A 15,218-nucleotide genomic window follows, 5' to 3' on the forward strand; every position below is an offset into this window, starting at 1 on the left:
GTCTGAGATCAGCAAATTCCAAAGTCAAGAGCTGCTTTGTGCTTATAAATTAGCTATTTAATTTTTCATACAATAAAGACACAAGGGCTTGTTCCTGTTATAGATGTAAAACTTTTCTCAAATGAAAGGTGTGCAGGTTTGTTTAGTTATTTATTGGAGAAGAGGCAATAGGTATGGGAATGTGGCTTCTTATGGGCTTGGCTAGGTGACTCCCAGCTAGCCCATGCCAACCTCCTGTGTCTCCTCAGTGAACAGCTGGGTGCTACTGCCCTGGTTTGGTGGTGGATCTGTATGAAAGATGCTGTAGGACTGTAAATCATCCAGCTCATTTTTTGTTTTCCCTTTGCTGGTCTTTGAGATTGGGTAGGTCAAGTGCTGCATTGAAATCTCGTGCTCTGCAGCATTTCCAGTTGGTTTAATTCTTTCCCTCCATCAGGGTCAGCTTCAGCCGAACAGCTCGGGTTTCATCTGGTGCGGACCGCACCGCTGGTCCATGGTGGTCGTTAACATCCTACCGTTCCCGTCTCTGCTCCCCCATTGATGTATTCCGAGCTGATAACACCCCTGTGGCAGGGGACAGCGGCTCATTGCCGAAGCCCCGGGACTCCTTGGAGTTAGCCGGATGCAAACGCCTTCCGATGGCTGAAAGTGCGTGACATGAAGTACCTATGAAGAAAATACATCGTCAGTGTAATTAATGAGTAATGCAATTCAGTCACGTTCAGAGCCTCATGAAAGACCATACAGAAATGACGTGGTGTTAACCACCAGCTGCATTAGCTCTACTGCTGACTTCAACGCCATCCGTGTTCATACACTGAACGTCTTGATTGCACCAGGCGATGACTACGCTTCAGGTATTTTCATATCATGGTTTTTATGTATTCCCTTAAAGTTGCCATCTCTTGAATGGAGGGAATATTATTTAAACTAGCTCTTCTAATTCAAAACTTGGCTGGAGACTAAAACCGTGCAGCGTATCTTTCCTCTAAAGATGGTCCGTGCGTGGAGGACACTGATGCTGTCTGCAAGCCTTTACCCCCTGAGGGATGCAGACGTGCCATCCCAAATCTGGTTCACATCAGCAAAGGCATGCCTGCGTGCAGTAACATCGACTGCTAAAGTGTTCCTGAACCGCTGCTTCACTGCACATCTTCATTTCCACTGGAAACGCTCCCAGAAAAAAAGGGTCCAGGACATGGCTGAGAGCAAGCCTGAAATCAAATGTGCATTTCAAATGTGGAATTTTTGAAATAGCAAGCATTTTCTCAGCATAGAAGAAAAGCTTCTTGCCTAGCTTTTGCTGCTAGCTACCACTTCACGGGTGCTTTAGAAATAAAGATGGCAATATGAGTATCAATAGATGTATCAGTAGGATGGTTTGAGGACCAGGATGACCCTTCTGCTCCGGCTGCATGGGTTTGTGAAGCAGGGTGCTGCAGGTTTTGGGGAGCTGGAGTTTGTGGAACAGAGTTTACAGTTATTTAGGTAAAACAAGGCTGGAGCAAAGCTGAAATTTTCTTTGAAAGTGAAAAGTGGGGAGAACTGCAGGAAAAAAGCAATATTCAGGCTCTGGAATGATGCCCTAGATTGATTTGTATAAACATCAAGGTATTGCTGAAGTATAGTGGAAGAGGTAAAAGTGAACATTATACTGTACAAACAGGAGCTACCATTAATAATTTACTGCTAATTGAAGCCTTAAACTTTTTGTGGAGTCTGGCCTTCCTTTCGTTTCCCTCTTTAAATTGATTTTTTAAGAAGTACTTTTTATTTTATTAATAAAAGATTAACTAAAATTGTGTCAGCTTTGACCTGATTCTTTTATAAGGTCTTTAACAGGTTAAATATTTTGCTTCAGGTGAGATACGTTCAATCAACTTTTAGTTACAGTGTAGCTAAAAAAGGAGTAAATTAGAAAGGAGGTGTTAATTGTGGAAAACCACGTTGTGTTATGAATCTCCAAGCTCGTGCATACTGTCACAGCAGAGTTTTTGGGGGGAAAGGTGGGACATAGCCTTGTAGCTTCCCTAAATTAACCTTTAGCAGATGAATTGGAAGTTAATTTAATTATTGTTTGGTGGATCCCAAGTGAGGGTCAAGCTTCAAATGACTTAACTGAAAAATTGTCAGAAAATTATTGGAATTTGAATGCAGTGTAAGGTCAGGAGGTCTTTCCATGTTCAAGGAGGCTTTGGCTGAATACTATTAGCATGTGATTTGTATAAAATGAATTTAAAGAGGCGATGTGCAGATCAAGGAAGAAACATATCTTTTTCCATTGCCTTTTTTCTTTGTTCATACTCTCTCATGTTTGGTTCTGTGCCATCTTACGTGAAATAAATAATTTTTGGTACATATATTTTCTCTCAGAAGCACTTATATCCCATTTTCACAAAAGATGAAGGCAAATCACAACCTAAGTGGTATGGGAAGTTAAAGGGTGGGTCACCTTGACAGAAGGACTGACACGAAGCAAGATGGAGAAGTGTCTGTCATCCAGAAAAGCTCACATTTGCATTATTTACTCTTTTCTTTACAATTGGACTTAAGTTTAGATCTACTATTTAATTTTTTGAGAACCTGAAAGATGCACCCGTCAGTGTCACTGTTCTAAGAACCCTGTAAAATGCATTTATTTCTCAGTAACACTCTGTTTATAAAGATTTTATTCACTTAGTCTGAAAAGAAAATTATAAGAACTTAATAAACTTCCTAAATCTTGCATGCCGGGGTTTATTCTTTTCTTTTAGGATTTTTTAAATCTCCTTCAATGTCGTTTTTCTTTTCCTCTGCCTCTGTATGCTAGAAATGGGAAATACCTATATTTCTGTATATCAGAGTGGGAGAGGCATGTAAGATGCCAGCTCCACCAAGGTGTGCATAGAAATACTCGTGTTAAAGTTTGTTTACGTGTTAAAAATTAGTGATGGCCACCAGTATGAAGACAGAAGGCGTGAATGTCTTTGGGAAGCAGCGAAGCTGGTCACGGCGTTTTCAAAGGCACGAAGCAAACTAACGGTAGAGAAAAACAACAGGGTAAGACGTTCCCGTTGTCTTGCATCCGTAGCAGTTTGAAGGTGGTGGTGATAACTGTGCCGGTTCTCGAGTGCTTTGAGTTCTCCCGTAGGAAGAGGATGAAGCAGGCGATGTCCCAGGGATGCGGGACAGAGTCCGCTCCCTTGACAGCAGCAGGAGAGCGCGATGCCGAGAGCGATGCCCAGCTCTGGTCCAGCGAGGCGAGAGCGCTCGAGCGTAGCTCTGCAGCCGCTTCACAGCACAGCAAGTTCAAGCTCAGCCTGCACGGCACAAACGTTTCCATTTGCCTTCTCGCGCTGCTTGGAAATCCCCCGTGCAAACTCGATTTGCCTGGCGCGGTGGCCGCCTGACGCCTGACCTCTCTTGTAGTTCTGTTTACCCTTCATCTGAAGTAATTTCCTAGTGTGATGGAAGCATGTCATGCACTTTCACAGGAAAGATAAAATAGATGAAAATGTAACCAGGTTACAGCCAGAAAGTATCCCAAGACTGTTTGCTAGCAGCTTATTCCCATGGCATTCCTGCTGGAATTACTCCTTCAGCTCCTTGCTGGAGTCTCGGCAGCTTCTAAGCAACCGAGCATCGGTGTTGTGGGGATTACGAAGCAGTGGAAGGTCTGTGCAATAGAGAAATACTTGTGTTTGTCTGTTTATAATTCATTTCTATTAGTCTTTTTGTTGTGTATATATGGCCACAAGCAAGTGCTGCAAGTTACTGTGGCAAAGGAGGTTTAATTTTGCTAATCCTGTTTTATTCCCATTTCAGTGTAGCTTTTTGAATGCCACAATGCAGTGCCTGTAATGAATTTAAAATGTATTTTTGAATGGTATTGTCTTGCAGAATGTATTGGAAGCTCATCTGAATGTGCTCTAATACTAGGGGCTGAAAAGAAAGCAAATCATCTATCTGAAATGCCGTTTGCATGGACTCTTTCATGCTGGCTGGAAATAACACCCTGCATACCAAGCAGGGAGGAAGCACAAACCTCTTCCTCACAGTACACTCAAACCCCTAACATGATTACAATCTCTTTATCTCATCTAAAAAGCATTTTCTTTCATCCTTCTCAATAAGAGTGTTTCTTTTTACCGTTTGGTACAACACCTAATGCAAGCCAGACATGAGCAGTAATTTTCACCAAATTATGATTTATTTGTACCCTTTACACCCAGAAAAGCACAAATGAAATGATGCCTGCATTGAACAAGGCACTTTATAAATGCAGCCGTGACTCCATCCTTGCCCAGGGGCAGGTCCAGCTGTCACTGTGTGGTCCTGGGTGGAGGAACACACATTCAACTGGAAGGCAGAGGGAAGAGGGACCCTCATAAACTTTATTTCTTGGGCAGGAAGGCTCAGCTGGGTGAGTGGCTGGCTCTGTGTGTGTGAGAAGGAGAATACAGGGTGGGAGTAAGATGGACCCATCACTTCCCTGCTCTGTTGCAGAACATCCTCGGCTTACAGGTCCTCTGACATGGCCAACACGAAGAGCCACGTGCCCACGCACGACTGATGAGTAGGATGTGGCTTTTTGCGGCCATTCGGTATTGCTGCAGGGACCTCCCAGTGCCCCCTCCTCCCCGTGCAAAGAGCACCATTCAGCACCATGGGCACGTTTGTTGAGAGCGTAGTCCAACGTCAGGCGTCATGCTGTTAGTTGGGTGGCCAGGCACCTAAAATGGAGCCTGGATATTGACTTTTCTCCTGGGAACACAACGCTGGCTGGATGGTGAAAGGTCCTCGCTGCCTAGAAGGCTGTCTGGAGGAGAGGAGGAATTGCTCTGTCCCTTGGGAGGCTTTCTGAATCCCACCGTCCTGGCAGCAAGGGATGTGCTGAGGCAAGCAAAGCAACCAGCCACCCCCGTTGCTTGTTTCGAACCTACAACACAATTATTTCTTCTAACGCCTCCGGTTGCTTGGGTTATAAGAAAGAGTGCTGCCTCTCCACCTTCTCCAGGTCATTTGTGATTTATTTTTTTATAGATATCTGTCACATTCCCTGTCCCACTGGGCATTTCTTGTCTGGACTTGAGGAGTCCTATTAGTGATTTAACAGTTAATTATGGCCAGGAAATCTCTGCAACTCTATGACACCTCTCTCCTCCTTTTTCTCTCAAGTCCTATTTGTGGCATCTATTACTTAAAGCGTCATGTACTAGTAGTAACCCTTAGGCTATGTGTATTACCGGTGTTCAAATTCAGAGCAGTACTGCACTTTGAAGGTGACTCCCACCAATTGCATTGTTGTTTCCGCATGCAAAGTGGTTTTGGTGTGCGTGGACCACATTTCTTTCAGAAGCTTCACTCCAGTTGCCCATCACACGTCCTCCAGCCCCTCATGGAACATACAGGTCTCTAACGGTGATGGTCATACCAGTAAAGGACATACTGGTGATGTCCTTTAGACAACTTCAAACCATGCATCAGGTGGGGACCAGACTAAAAACCAGATTAAATCTAGTTCAAAGGAAACCCTCAAAACGTAGAGGGTGTAGCCGTAGGAGCCTCAGCACAAAGTGCTTTGATTGTCTGATCGTGTCTGATTGCACCAAAGTGTTTGTTAATGTAGACGTATCTTTGGATTTTTATAGTGCTTTTCCTTGTCAGAATATTCTACAACCGTTAAAAGTTCGAAACACCTTCTTGCCTTATTCCCACTATTGATGTGGAATCTGCATTGCAGGGTGATGGTGGAATTGAATTGCAAAAAAAGAAAGTCACCCATGGAGGCATTTGGGTAAAAAGGAGGAGGTTTTTGGCTTACGTTTAGAGCAGCAGTAGATGCTCCTCATGCATTGGGTCACGCTGGCACTTCTGGGCAGCACATTCCCCCACCTTGTTACTGTCAAACCATCTTCTTTCAGATGCTTTCAACTTACTGAAAAAGTAAGGTGAAACGTCCTATATGCTTTGGACAGGGAGAGGCATTTCAGTTTGGTGCCTCGTCTGCGATGATTTGTTTGGACAAATAACATGCAATAGAGATGTGGTGGTTGGGCTTAAATCAACGCATTCTTTTTCACTAGAGAAAAGAAAATAGTTTTCATGAATGTAGATGATTTTTTAATTTCATGTTCATATGCATGTTTGATGTAGTGGTAGGTAGGTATCATATAGCATATGCGGACACATAAAGTGCATGTTTGTGCGGTTTGAGGTATAGGTATGAGTGCGTCCTGTATCTGCCACATCCTACACTGAAATAGCCTCCTGTGTTGAACGGGATCCATATGGCAGCCCAAAAGCCAGGCTTTTGAACCCATGCTTGCAGAAGCTGATGTTCACCATCTCAGAGATAGATGATGTTGAGTTTTTTCCTGTAAACGAGAATTCAAGCCAGAAGGCAAACGCCTGCTTGCCAGGGGCAGGCTCACTGAGACTCGCAGCACTGCCTGGGGACACGAGGACCAAATGGCCATAAAACCCTTATGCTTGAATGTAAATCCCCAGCGCTAATGTCTCACGGATGTAAAGTTTTACATTGATTTTCCCGTTGTTCTTCTTAAGAGCTCCATCGTGCGTTACTGAAGCCACTGGTGTAAATACGTGTCTCCGTGTAGCCTTCTCTTCCAGTTCGCTTTATAACCGTGATTTCCTTTGCTTGGAGAATTGCTCCTTCTGTGCTAACTTGGGGGCGGAGGGAAGGCTAATTAATTAAGTGGTAATTGTTGTCAAGTCAATTGGTGCTAACATTTAACATTTGACTTGTTTACTATCTTGAGGTAAAGCGGAAGGAGTTAATGATCTAACAAATTGTGCATCCATCATGAGAGACTTGTTTGGAAAGAAAGGTTTTATTTATGAACTGTAAAATAATACATTTTAAAAAAACTCATATTTTGAAGCAAGATCGTTGAGGTTCTTGTATGAAATTGTCACTAGATAGCTGTGGAGACAAGTGTGTCGCCTAATAAAGCTTAATGACTGATTTTCCCATTAATCAGAATTGAGAATGTGCTTCATTAAGATAATTAACTGAGCCAGTTGCTTAACTGACAGTTAGTAGACACAAATTCCCAAGTTACTTGCTTTCCTCTAAATAAAACTCACAAGAAGCTAACCCGGCACTGCTTCATCATCTTTATTGGAGAGAGAAACAGAAGGGCTGTTAAAATCTCATTGCTTGCGTTAGGTCCGTGACTGCATCTCCCAGTCTGGGACAGCAGTGGGATGCAGTGGGTGGCACTGGGTGCCCTGCGCAGCCTTGAACAGGACCCAAGCCTTAGGCTCGAAGTTATTGTAGTCAGCTGATGCCAGAAGCTCACAAATATTTGCCACTCTCCATCTCGCCAGCAGCAAATGGTCTTTTATCTGCTAATTTCTGAAAGGTCAGGTCTTCATTGTGGTTGTTTTTGTCACACAAGAACTATTAGCTCCTCCAAGGGGGAGAATTCCTTGTCTGAATTTGTGGCTTCTCCTCTTTGTTCATCGCAAGCTAAAAGTGGGGTCATGAGTCCTGAGCCCCCCTGAAGGCAGGGATATGTAAGATCAATCTGCTCCAGGTACATTTGTAGGCAGAATATGCAGCGCTTAAGAAGTTAGGGGAATTAACTGAGGGATCCAAAACTTGAATTATTAAATATGCTACCTGGTTGTAATGTCTAGTTGTAAATCCTTTCCTTTGCAGCTCTCTGTGCCTTGAATTATAACGTGGTAACGCTATCACGTAGCAGAAGACTCTTTGCACAAAAGACGACTCTGGAGCTAATGTAAGGCAGTCATCTCAACTCTCCTTTTCTTTTGTCCTCAGAGTTCCCCGTCTTCCACCATGAACCCTGTTTACAGCCCCGTCCAACCTGGGGCTCCCTATGGAAACCCGAAGAACATGGCGTATACAGGTAGGAGCGGTGTTCAGTGGCTCTTTCGTGAATGTCTGTGTTCAGTGGTGAGAGCAGATGATCATTAATGAGTGATTAATCCCTTAACGAAGGGAGAAAGAGTTCCCATCAGGGAGCCAGATGGGAACTGACTTGCAGGAAAAACTCTCCAGCAAAGCCAATGCAGTAAGGTTAGCGAGAAGAAATGGATCTGAATTCATAAGAAGAGGATGCCCCGGAAATCCTAAAGAATAGGATCAAAAGGGGGTTTCTGTAGACAAACAATACAGGCAAGAAGTTGCTGGGGGAGTCAGCTGGGAGCTGGAGGGCTTGCCTCTGGAGATGAAGTGAACGACTCAGGTGCACGTGCTGGAATAATCCTGCCGTAGAAATGAGGATCCCACAGGCGAGAGCCTGGTATTTGAAGAACATGCAGTTATTCTTACAGGTGGTGATTTAAACTGCATTATTGACTGATTTTTTTGTTTTCAAGTCGTGCTTTCATTGAGTTAATCTTATTTTGAACAGCAAGTCTGATGTCTGTTTGAAGTCCATCTTTAGAACTGAGTTGTCTAAAAATGTCATCTTTAATACTTGAAAAAGGCATTGGAATATGTTTACCATAATTATGTAACTAGCGGGGAACTAAAGTGTACTGATATGGAAAGAATTTAGCTCAGAGAGAAATAGTGCTTTGGAAAAAGAAAATCTCAGCTTAGGTGTATCTGTAGTTTTCCCCGTGGATCATGTTTACCAGCAGTTGTTCTTCTGATCTTGTATAAGCACCTTACAAAATCAGCCTTGGAAGACTCCTTTTCCTAACATTTTGTTGAATGTAATTAGCTATTAAGTGTCATACTGTGTTAAGACTTCCTTCTTTATATTTGCATTGCCAGTTGTATGTCTTGACTTTTACCCAACGTGTGAAATTGCTTGGGAGTGTGCTTTTGAGGAGGAGAGTGGTCACCAGCAAATGGAAATGAACATCAAATGCTCTTAGCTACTTCATTTACAAAATATTCTCATTGACTTTGGTAGCTATTTCAGCTGGTAGATCAGTAGGGCTGGCTGCGTTGCTGCAAAGAGATCTGTCTGATACTCATCAGAGTAGAGAGTTCCTCAAAGGCATTTTGCCCCATTTTTATTCACCCTTTCTTTTTCCCCATCAAAATTATGCATGCTGCTTTGTTGGAGATACTGTAGCTCAGGGAACTTTGGTCTCACAGTCAAAGCACTAGAGGCTTGGAAAAAAAAAATCTCTGTGAATAATAGTCTCTTCAAAAATACCACCGTTGTAAGAGGACTGCAGACTCCAACAGTGCTTGGGTGACAGAATGAGCTCATAAGTGCACAGTTCTTTTCCTGCACTAGAAAGAACAGCAATTTTGTGCTTTCCAACACAAGGATGGTTTGGACAAGAGTCTGCTTCTCCATCCCTTTACTATTTTTTTTTTTTGACCAGTGTTCAAAGCTCCACCTTGATATCCATTCAATGTAGATTTTCTGCATCTGCTTTCATACAATCCTGAATGTTTTAGAAGCTGCCTTCTGGCACTTGATAAGATGATTTTATATAAATATTGAGGTGCGGATTGGATAGAGTTTGTACCTTGACCTTTCTGGAAGGAGAATTTTAGAGGGTGATTTCTGGTTTAGATGAATGAATTCTACATGAACTGCATTCCGAATAAGTCAAATGGCAACATTAATAGGATATTATCTTCTAAAATAACCTGCTGGGTAATCACCACGAAGATTATCCTGTGCACTTAAATACCAAAGCTATTGTCTGCCTTGGCCAGCTTGCGCCAGCTCTGGTAGGGATCGTGGCGAGGTGGCCCCTATGAGACTGGTTTCACACAAACCATCGCACGTCAGGCATTTGTCTTCCAGAGTCTGTGGGAAATTAAGAGAAATCAGTGGCAGATGTGCAGGATGACTTTGGAGAAAAAAGTTGGAGGCAGATCAATGTAACAAGGTCCTTTAGTTATGTCAGTAGAAAAACAAAGAAGGGAAGATGCAAGTGACTGCTTGAACGTAGCACACCGAAGCAGTAATTGAATCATATTAGTGCTTGGTTTTTCTATTGCGCAGGTGTAAGGTAAGGAGTCAGTGGACTGAATTCTTACAATGAAGTCCCAAAATAGATAATAGGTTAAAAACTGTTTAACGAAGAGCTATTTTCTTTGCTAGGCAAATAGTATTACAAAACCTTTTAAATATGAATTTGTTTGAATATTTAATGAATATTTAATTGCAAAAAAAGGGGAAAAAGTTTAAATTCTTTCCTCTATATATCAAAGACAGGCAACTCCTGAGGGTGGTCTCAACAATTATTAAAAGAAGGCTGCCATGTCTCCTGCATTACAAGTGCCAGGCTCTGTCTATCTAATTCTTGCTTTCTATGCTTAGACTTCATTTACATTGCTTTAACTTGGCATCATTTAGCTACGTATCAGTTTCTAATGTAGCCACAAGCTATTCTGGGGAATATTTAAACTCTTAGAGACAAACAAAATTGACTTTTCACAGGAGGAACATTAAGTTATGGAGTTTGTAGATACTTCCTTTTCAAATTGCTTTGAAAATAATTGCTAAAGCATATGACATCGTAGATCTGGAGGAGATGTTGATGGCCATCGCTTGTGCGAACCCCTTCCATGGTCCTTGGAGCTCATTACAGCTTTGGGGCCTAATGAGTGTCTCAGTCCTGATCAGCAGCTGAATGGAAGAGTTTGCTCGGAGCCCCTAATTTGAAATAGCATGTCAACAAACCGTTCTCACAATCACTTCATGAGACAGATTGTACAACATCTGTCCCCAAATTTTGATTTGAGATCTAATTTGGGATACAATATAGAATTTATACAGTATAAGATATAATGTGGGTTTTTTTAATCCCATCTTTTTGCAGTAGTTGAAGACACTGAAAAAAATAACGCCAAGCTTTATATTAGGCAAGAAAGAGAAATAAAAAAACCCTGAAGTGTAATAAAGTTGAGGTAAAGGTTGTTAGCCCTAGGCTTTAGAGTTCAGGTTTTTTTACCCCAAATCTAGTACAGCACGTGTATTACTTAAATTTTTGTCTTTAAAGATCACTCATAAACCATTCATTTCTAACCTTGTGGAATAAAACTCAGATGGGATATATGCAGAAAGAAAACAAGGATGGTAATCAGGATACTGGCAGGTTGAATTTTATGTTCTTGTGTTTTTTTTAGTGCTAAATGTAAATCCTTTATATAGAATAGATTGCTTTTGGTTGAAAGAATTAGTTTTAATCTGATTTTCTTCTCATTCTCACTTCTTTGTTGTTTTCCATACCTGGTGGGCTAGGGAGAGAAGTCCATTTCAAGGTAAATAAAAATTTTGTACCAAATTGGCTGCTCGTGTTAGGGAGAATGGGAAATCCTTGGCACATACTCAAGTACTTGATGTACCATACATTTATTCAGATCCTTAATTTTTCCATTTTGATCTTCCTTAAAGGAAGTGTGAAGGTCAGTTATTTCCTAAATGATTTTTAAAGTGTGGTCTGAATTAGATGAATATTTATGGGAAATTATAATTAAGTTTAAAAAAGGAAGTTTTAAAATAGAGTTATTAGGTGAAACAAAGTCAGAAGTGTTAAATTTGTAAGAGAAATGTTTATCGAAACATCCCCCATATTTGAACTAATAGATTTATTAAGCAAAGGTGGTTTCTCATGTAGTTAGTATGTCTCATTTTTTGGGGTCCTTAAGACACCCAGATTCGTTGAATTGCAACCTTCTTCCCATTTTCCTTCCTAAACCGAAAAGAGTAGAATAAGCCTTGTGTGCGTTTTCTGCTAGCAATGCTTTCTCGCTGTTGAATGAGCTAGTTGTTTTGCTGACTAAGGTGACATGGAGAGAATATTCGTGCTGCAGATGGAGCCACGTCTGTCCAGCGCCAGGTTTGTGCTCCAGCAAGTCCTGGTTCCTCGTGCTCAGCTGGTGACTGCTTCCACTTTGCTAATTCAATGTATTTTAGAACATCAGCAGCAAACAGTGTTTGAGTGTTGTTTACTATTTAATTAAAACAGACTGTAATTAACTTGGATCTTCATGTAAGCTGTTGTTTTAATTGAGGTTAACTTTAAAATGTGTGTAAGGACTGTTGTTTGTTTTTTTATTGTTGGTAGAATTCACTTTACCTGCCCCAAATGTGAGCTGCTGAACTGCCTGGTTTTCCTTTGGCACGTTATCCTTCCCGTTTTCTTGCATCCAGTTTTGCTAAGGCACCAGTCCTGCAGCAAATAGATTAGCTTGTTGGTGTGGAATCAGGGATGAAGAATCAGTCTCTCCTGTAGCTTGTTTGACTTCAAGCGTGAAACTATAAAAGTGTTTGTTATAGCTCACACTATTATCATTTTCCCTACCAGAAGCTGATTAATATGCTGATAAGATGCTGTGATTCATGAACCTTCGGTAGACTGACTGTATTCGTCGTAGTTATTACTAAATAATAAATGATAATAAAATCATCCCCAAGGTGTGAAGCTGGTTAGTAAGTCTCCAAGGAGTTTGTGTCACACTGCTCTAGTGCATGACACTTCCCAGGTCCTGCTGCAGCAGCAACCTGCTCGGGAGCTTCCATGCTCAGAAGAGACATCCTCCAGCTCAAGTTTTTGCTGATGGAAGCCCTTGGTTGGCTTTCGACAAACAGCTCTGTTCAGGCTCTATGTGCCATGAAGCAATATTTCTGTTCCCCCCCACAATTATTGAAGGTAAAGGAAAAATGCTTTTATTCAGTTGATCATCTGAAATTTTAAAAGAAACAGGAAAGGATCTGCTTTTCTAGTTTCTCACTCTTTATCCATTCAGAAAAATCACTAAACAATATGGGTATATTCTCTTCTGTTCCTTCTTTGCCCACAGATTACTGGTGATACTCTTCCAGATGGTTGTTCCCCTCCACCTTTTCCCACATCCAACCCTCCACTTGCTCTCTGACAAAAATTCACACTTTTATTTCAAACTCCTTGTACTAGACCTAAATCCCTGCTGTGGAAGTGCCAGTACTTTTGTATCTGAGGCACACACCATTTCACCCTGCCTGGGGTCTCTCCTGGCCACCCAGATTCAGAATTGTTTTGCCCAGTTTTAGGTACCTGCACTGTGGATGTGAGTGATCGCCTGAACTGCTTTAATGGTAAGGGACAAGAAAAGAGCATCTCCCATGTGGTCTGTTTTACTTTATGAGCCATTGGGTTGTGTCCTAGAGGTACTCGTTTCTCTCTGATACTAAAAGGTGTATTGACAGCTGACTCAGGTGTAGACATCTCCACAAAGCAGTTTGTGTTTGGTCTTGAGTCCCATCCCTGGGGTTTGTGTCTGAATTATTTACTGCAGGTCTTCTAAAATGGTGAAATCCATTTTAAAGAGATTCTGTCTTGACCAGGTTATGTGCCTGGCTCTTGGGTGGGAAGGGAAAGGCAAATGTATCTTCAGAGGTGTGGGGCAAGGAAGGATAGGCTGATACTCCCACCACATGTAGAACATGGACATCTTGTCCACTGAAGGCCAGCTGGACCGGTCATTTCTCAAACACAAGGTTTTCAGCTCTCACCTTATCCCTGCAGCCCATGCCCGTCACTGCAGTCTGTCCTCAAGGCCATCAGATCAAGGTTGTTTGAACTAGTGAGGATGCTTGGTCCAAAGCCACGTAGGTCAGTGATCCTCCCACCTCTTTGGTCTTGCTCAGGAAAGAGTCAGGGATATGCAGCTTGGTGGCAGCCGAAGACAGTGTGGCAGAAACAACGGCAAGGAGACCTCAAGAAGGAGGGTGCCAACCTCACAAAGGGTGTAGAGGAGACAACCGAGTCTTTGTTTCTTTCAGGAACGAGTAGACCACCAAGTACAAATGTGAGCTGCTGTCATCAAGAAGCTTTTGTTGGGTGGCAATATTCAGATGGGCTAATCCTCTGGTTTTGATAAATAAAACCCGTGCATTTCAGAGTTCTGATATCTAATACGCTTGTCCTGCTGATACGCGATTAGCCACGAGCAGCCCCGCTGCTACAGGTCTATAAGGAGTTCGCTTCTCCAGGCGTGCTGCTACGGCAGGGTCCTCATCTCCAACCTGCGACGCTCAAGGGGTTTCCCCAGAAGTGTCTTGGGGTCAGGGTCACCCTGTCTCGGACAGTTTATCCTTGTAGGAGGCAGTGCCTAGCGTCCTTAAATCCGACCAGATACAGGCTGGGAACTCCCTGCTTTTCCGCCTCCATTGCACGTAAGGCTTGGGAATCCCAATGGCAGCATCTGAATGTGATGGATACCCTCATTCCTTCTCCCAGGGCTTTTCCTGGTTTGTCAGGTGGAGCCCCCAGCCTTCCCATGTCTCTGCAGCAGGAATTCCCCTGTCTCTTCTGCTAATCACCTTTGTCTCTTTTACTCAATTCCTTTTTCTCTTTTGCTAATGATTTGTATCCATCATGCATTCAGGTTTCTGCTGTGGATATCCTGCTGCTTCTCTGCTTGTTTTTTGTCTCGGAGAGGGCTGGGAGGTAGCACCCTTCATCACCCCCTTCCCTGCCTTTTGGGGAAAGATTATCAGGCAAGCCCCTCTGCTGCTCTTCTGGTCCCTCTCCTTCTTGCATTGCTTGTTCCCTGGAGTCTTGCACTCCATCCCAGCTATTTTTCCTTCTCTCTTGCAGCCTGTCAGCCTGGCCCAGCTGGCAAACACCTGCACATGTCCAGGAGAGCTGGACTCATTTCTCCCGGAGGAACCTGACGCCTTTTAGTAAAAGGTCTTTGTGTGGCTGAGTTCTGTTTAGCTCCATTTCCAAAGTGGATTAACCTAGACTGCCCAGAGGTGCTTTTAGTGAGCCTCTGCAGCACACGAGTGTGAAGTAAATATTCAAGGATAGCTGCTCGGCAGGTTTTATCCTGCACAAGATTCACTAAAGTATTTTGGAGAAGCAGAGGAGTAGTCTAAAGCAAGGAAGACTTTGAATCACATTTGCAATTCATCTGTGATTTTGCTGCAAGACCCAGTATGTTCTTCCTCAAGTAACGAATGTGTTGTCTTCATTTTAAAGCATAAAATAGTCTTATTTCTGATGATTTAAGGAGAAGTCCTGGCTAAGAGCTTTATCATTTGTATGTGGAAAAGCGTGGTGTCTCCCTGTGTCACTTGTCAACCTTTTTTATGCTGTCTGCAAGGTCTGGGTTCATTTGCTTTCCAATTTAATTGATTTTCCTGCTTCTTCAAGTGGCAATCTCTCTGCGGGATTTTTGAGAGCATTGAGAAAGATATATGACACTAATGTAATTTTAATTCACAGTGTAATGCACGCATGTGGTTATAGTTACAAGATTTTGTGATAGAGAATAGGTGTGG

General features: G+C 42.5%; 1 protein-coding gene across 4 annotated transcripts in view; it reads left to right on the top strand.

Moving 5' to 3' along the window:
• The window catches only part of FAM168A (family with sequence similarity 168 member A), a 203,646-nt gene that overhangs the window by 94,650 nt on the left and 93,778 nt on the right, over window positions 1–15,218 (top strand). For all 4 annotated transcript variants that reach the window (XM_052812267.1, XM_052812266.1, XM_052812263.1 and 1 more), the window contains one exon: window positions 7,790–7,877. In XM_052812267.1, coding sequence (XP_052668227.1) covers window positions 7,808–7,877 — 70 coding nt within the window. In that variant the 5' untranslated portion in view covers window positions 7,790–7,807. The remainder of the gene's footprint in view (window positions 1–7,789; window positions 7,878–15,218) is intronic.

This window comes from Harpia harpyja, chromosome 17, assembly GCF_026419915.1.
Source record: "Harpia harpyja isolate bHarHar1 chromosome 17, bHarHar1 primary haplotype, whole genome shotgun sequence".
Lineage (NCBI taxonomy): Eukaryota > Metazoa > Chordata > Aves > Accipitriformes > Accipitridae > Harpia > Harpia harpyja.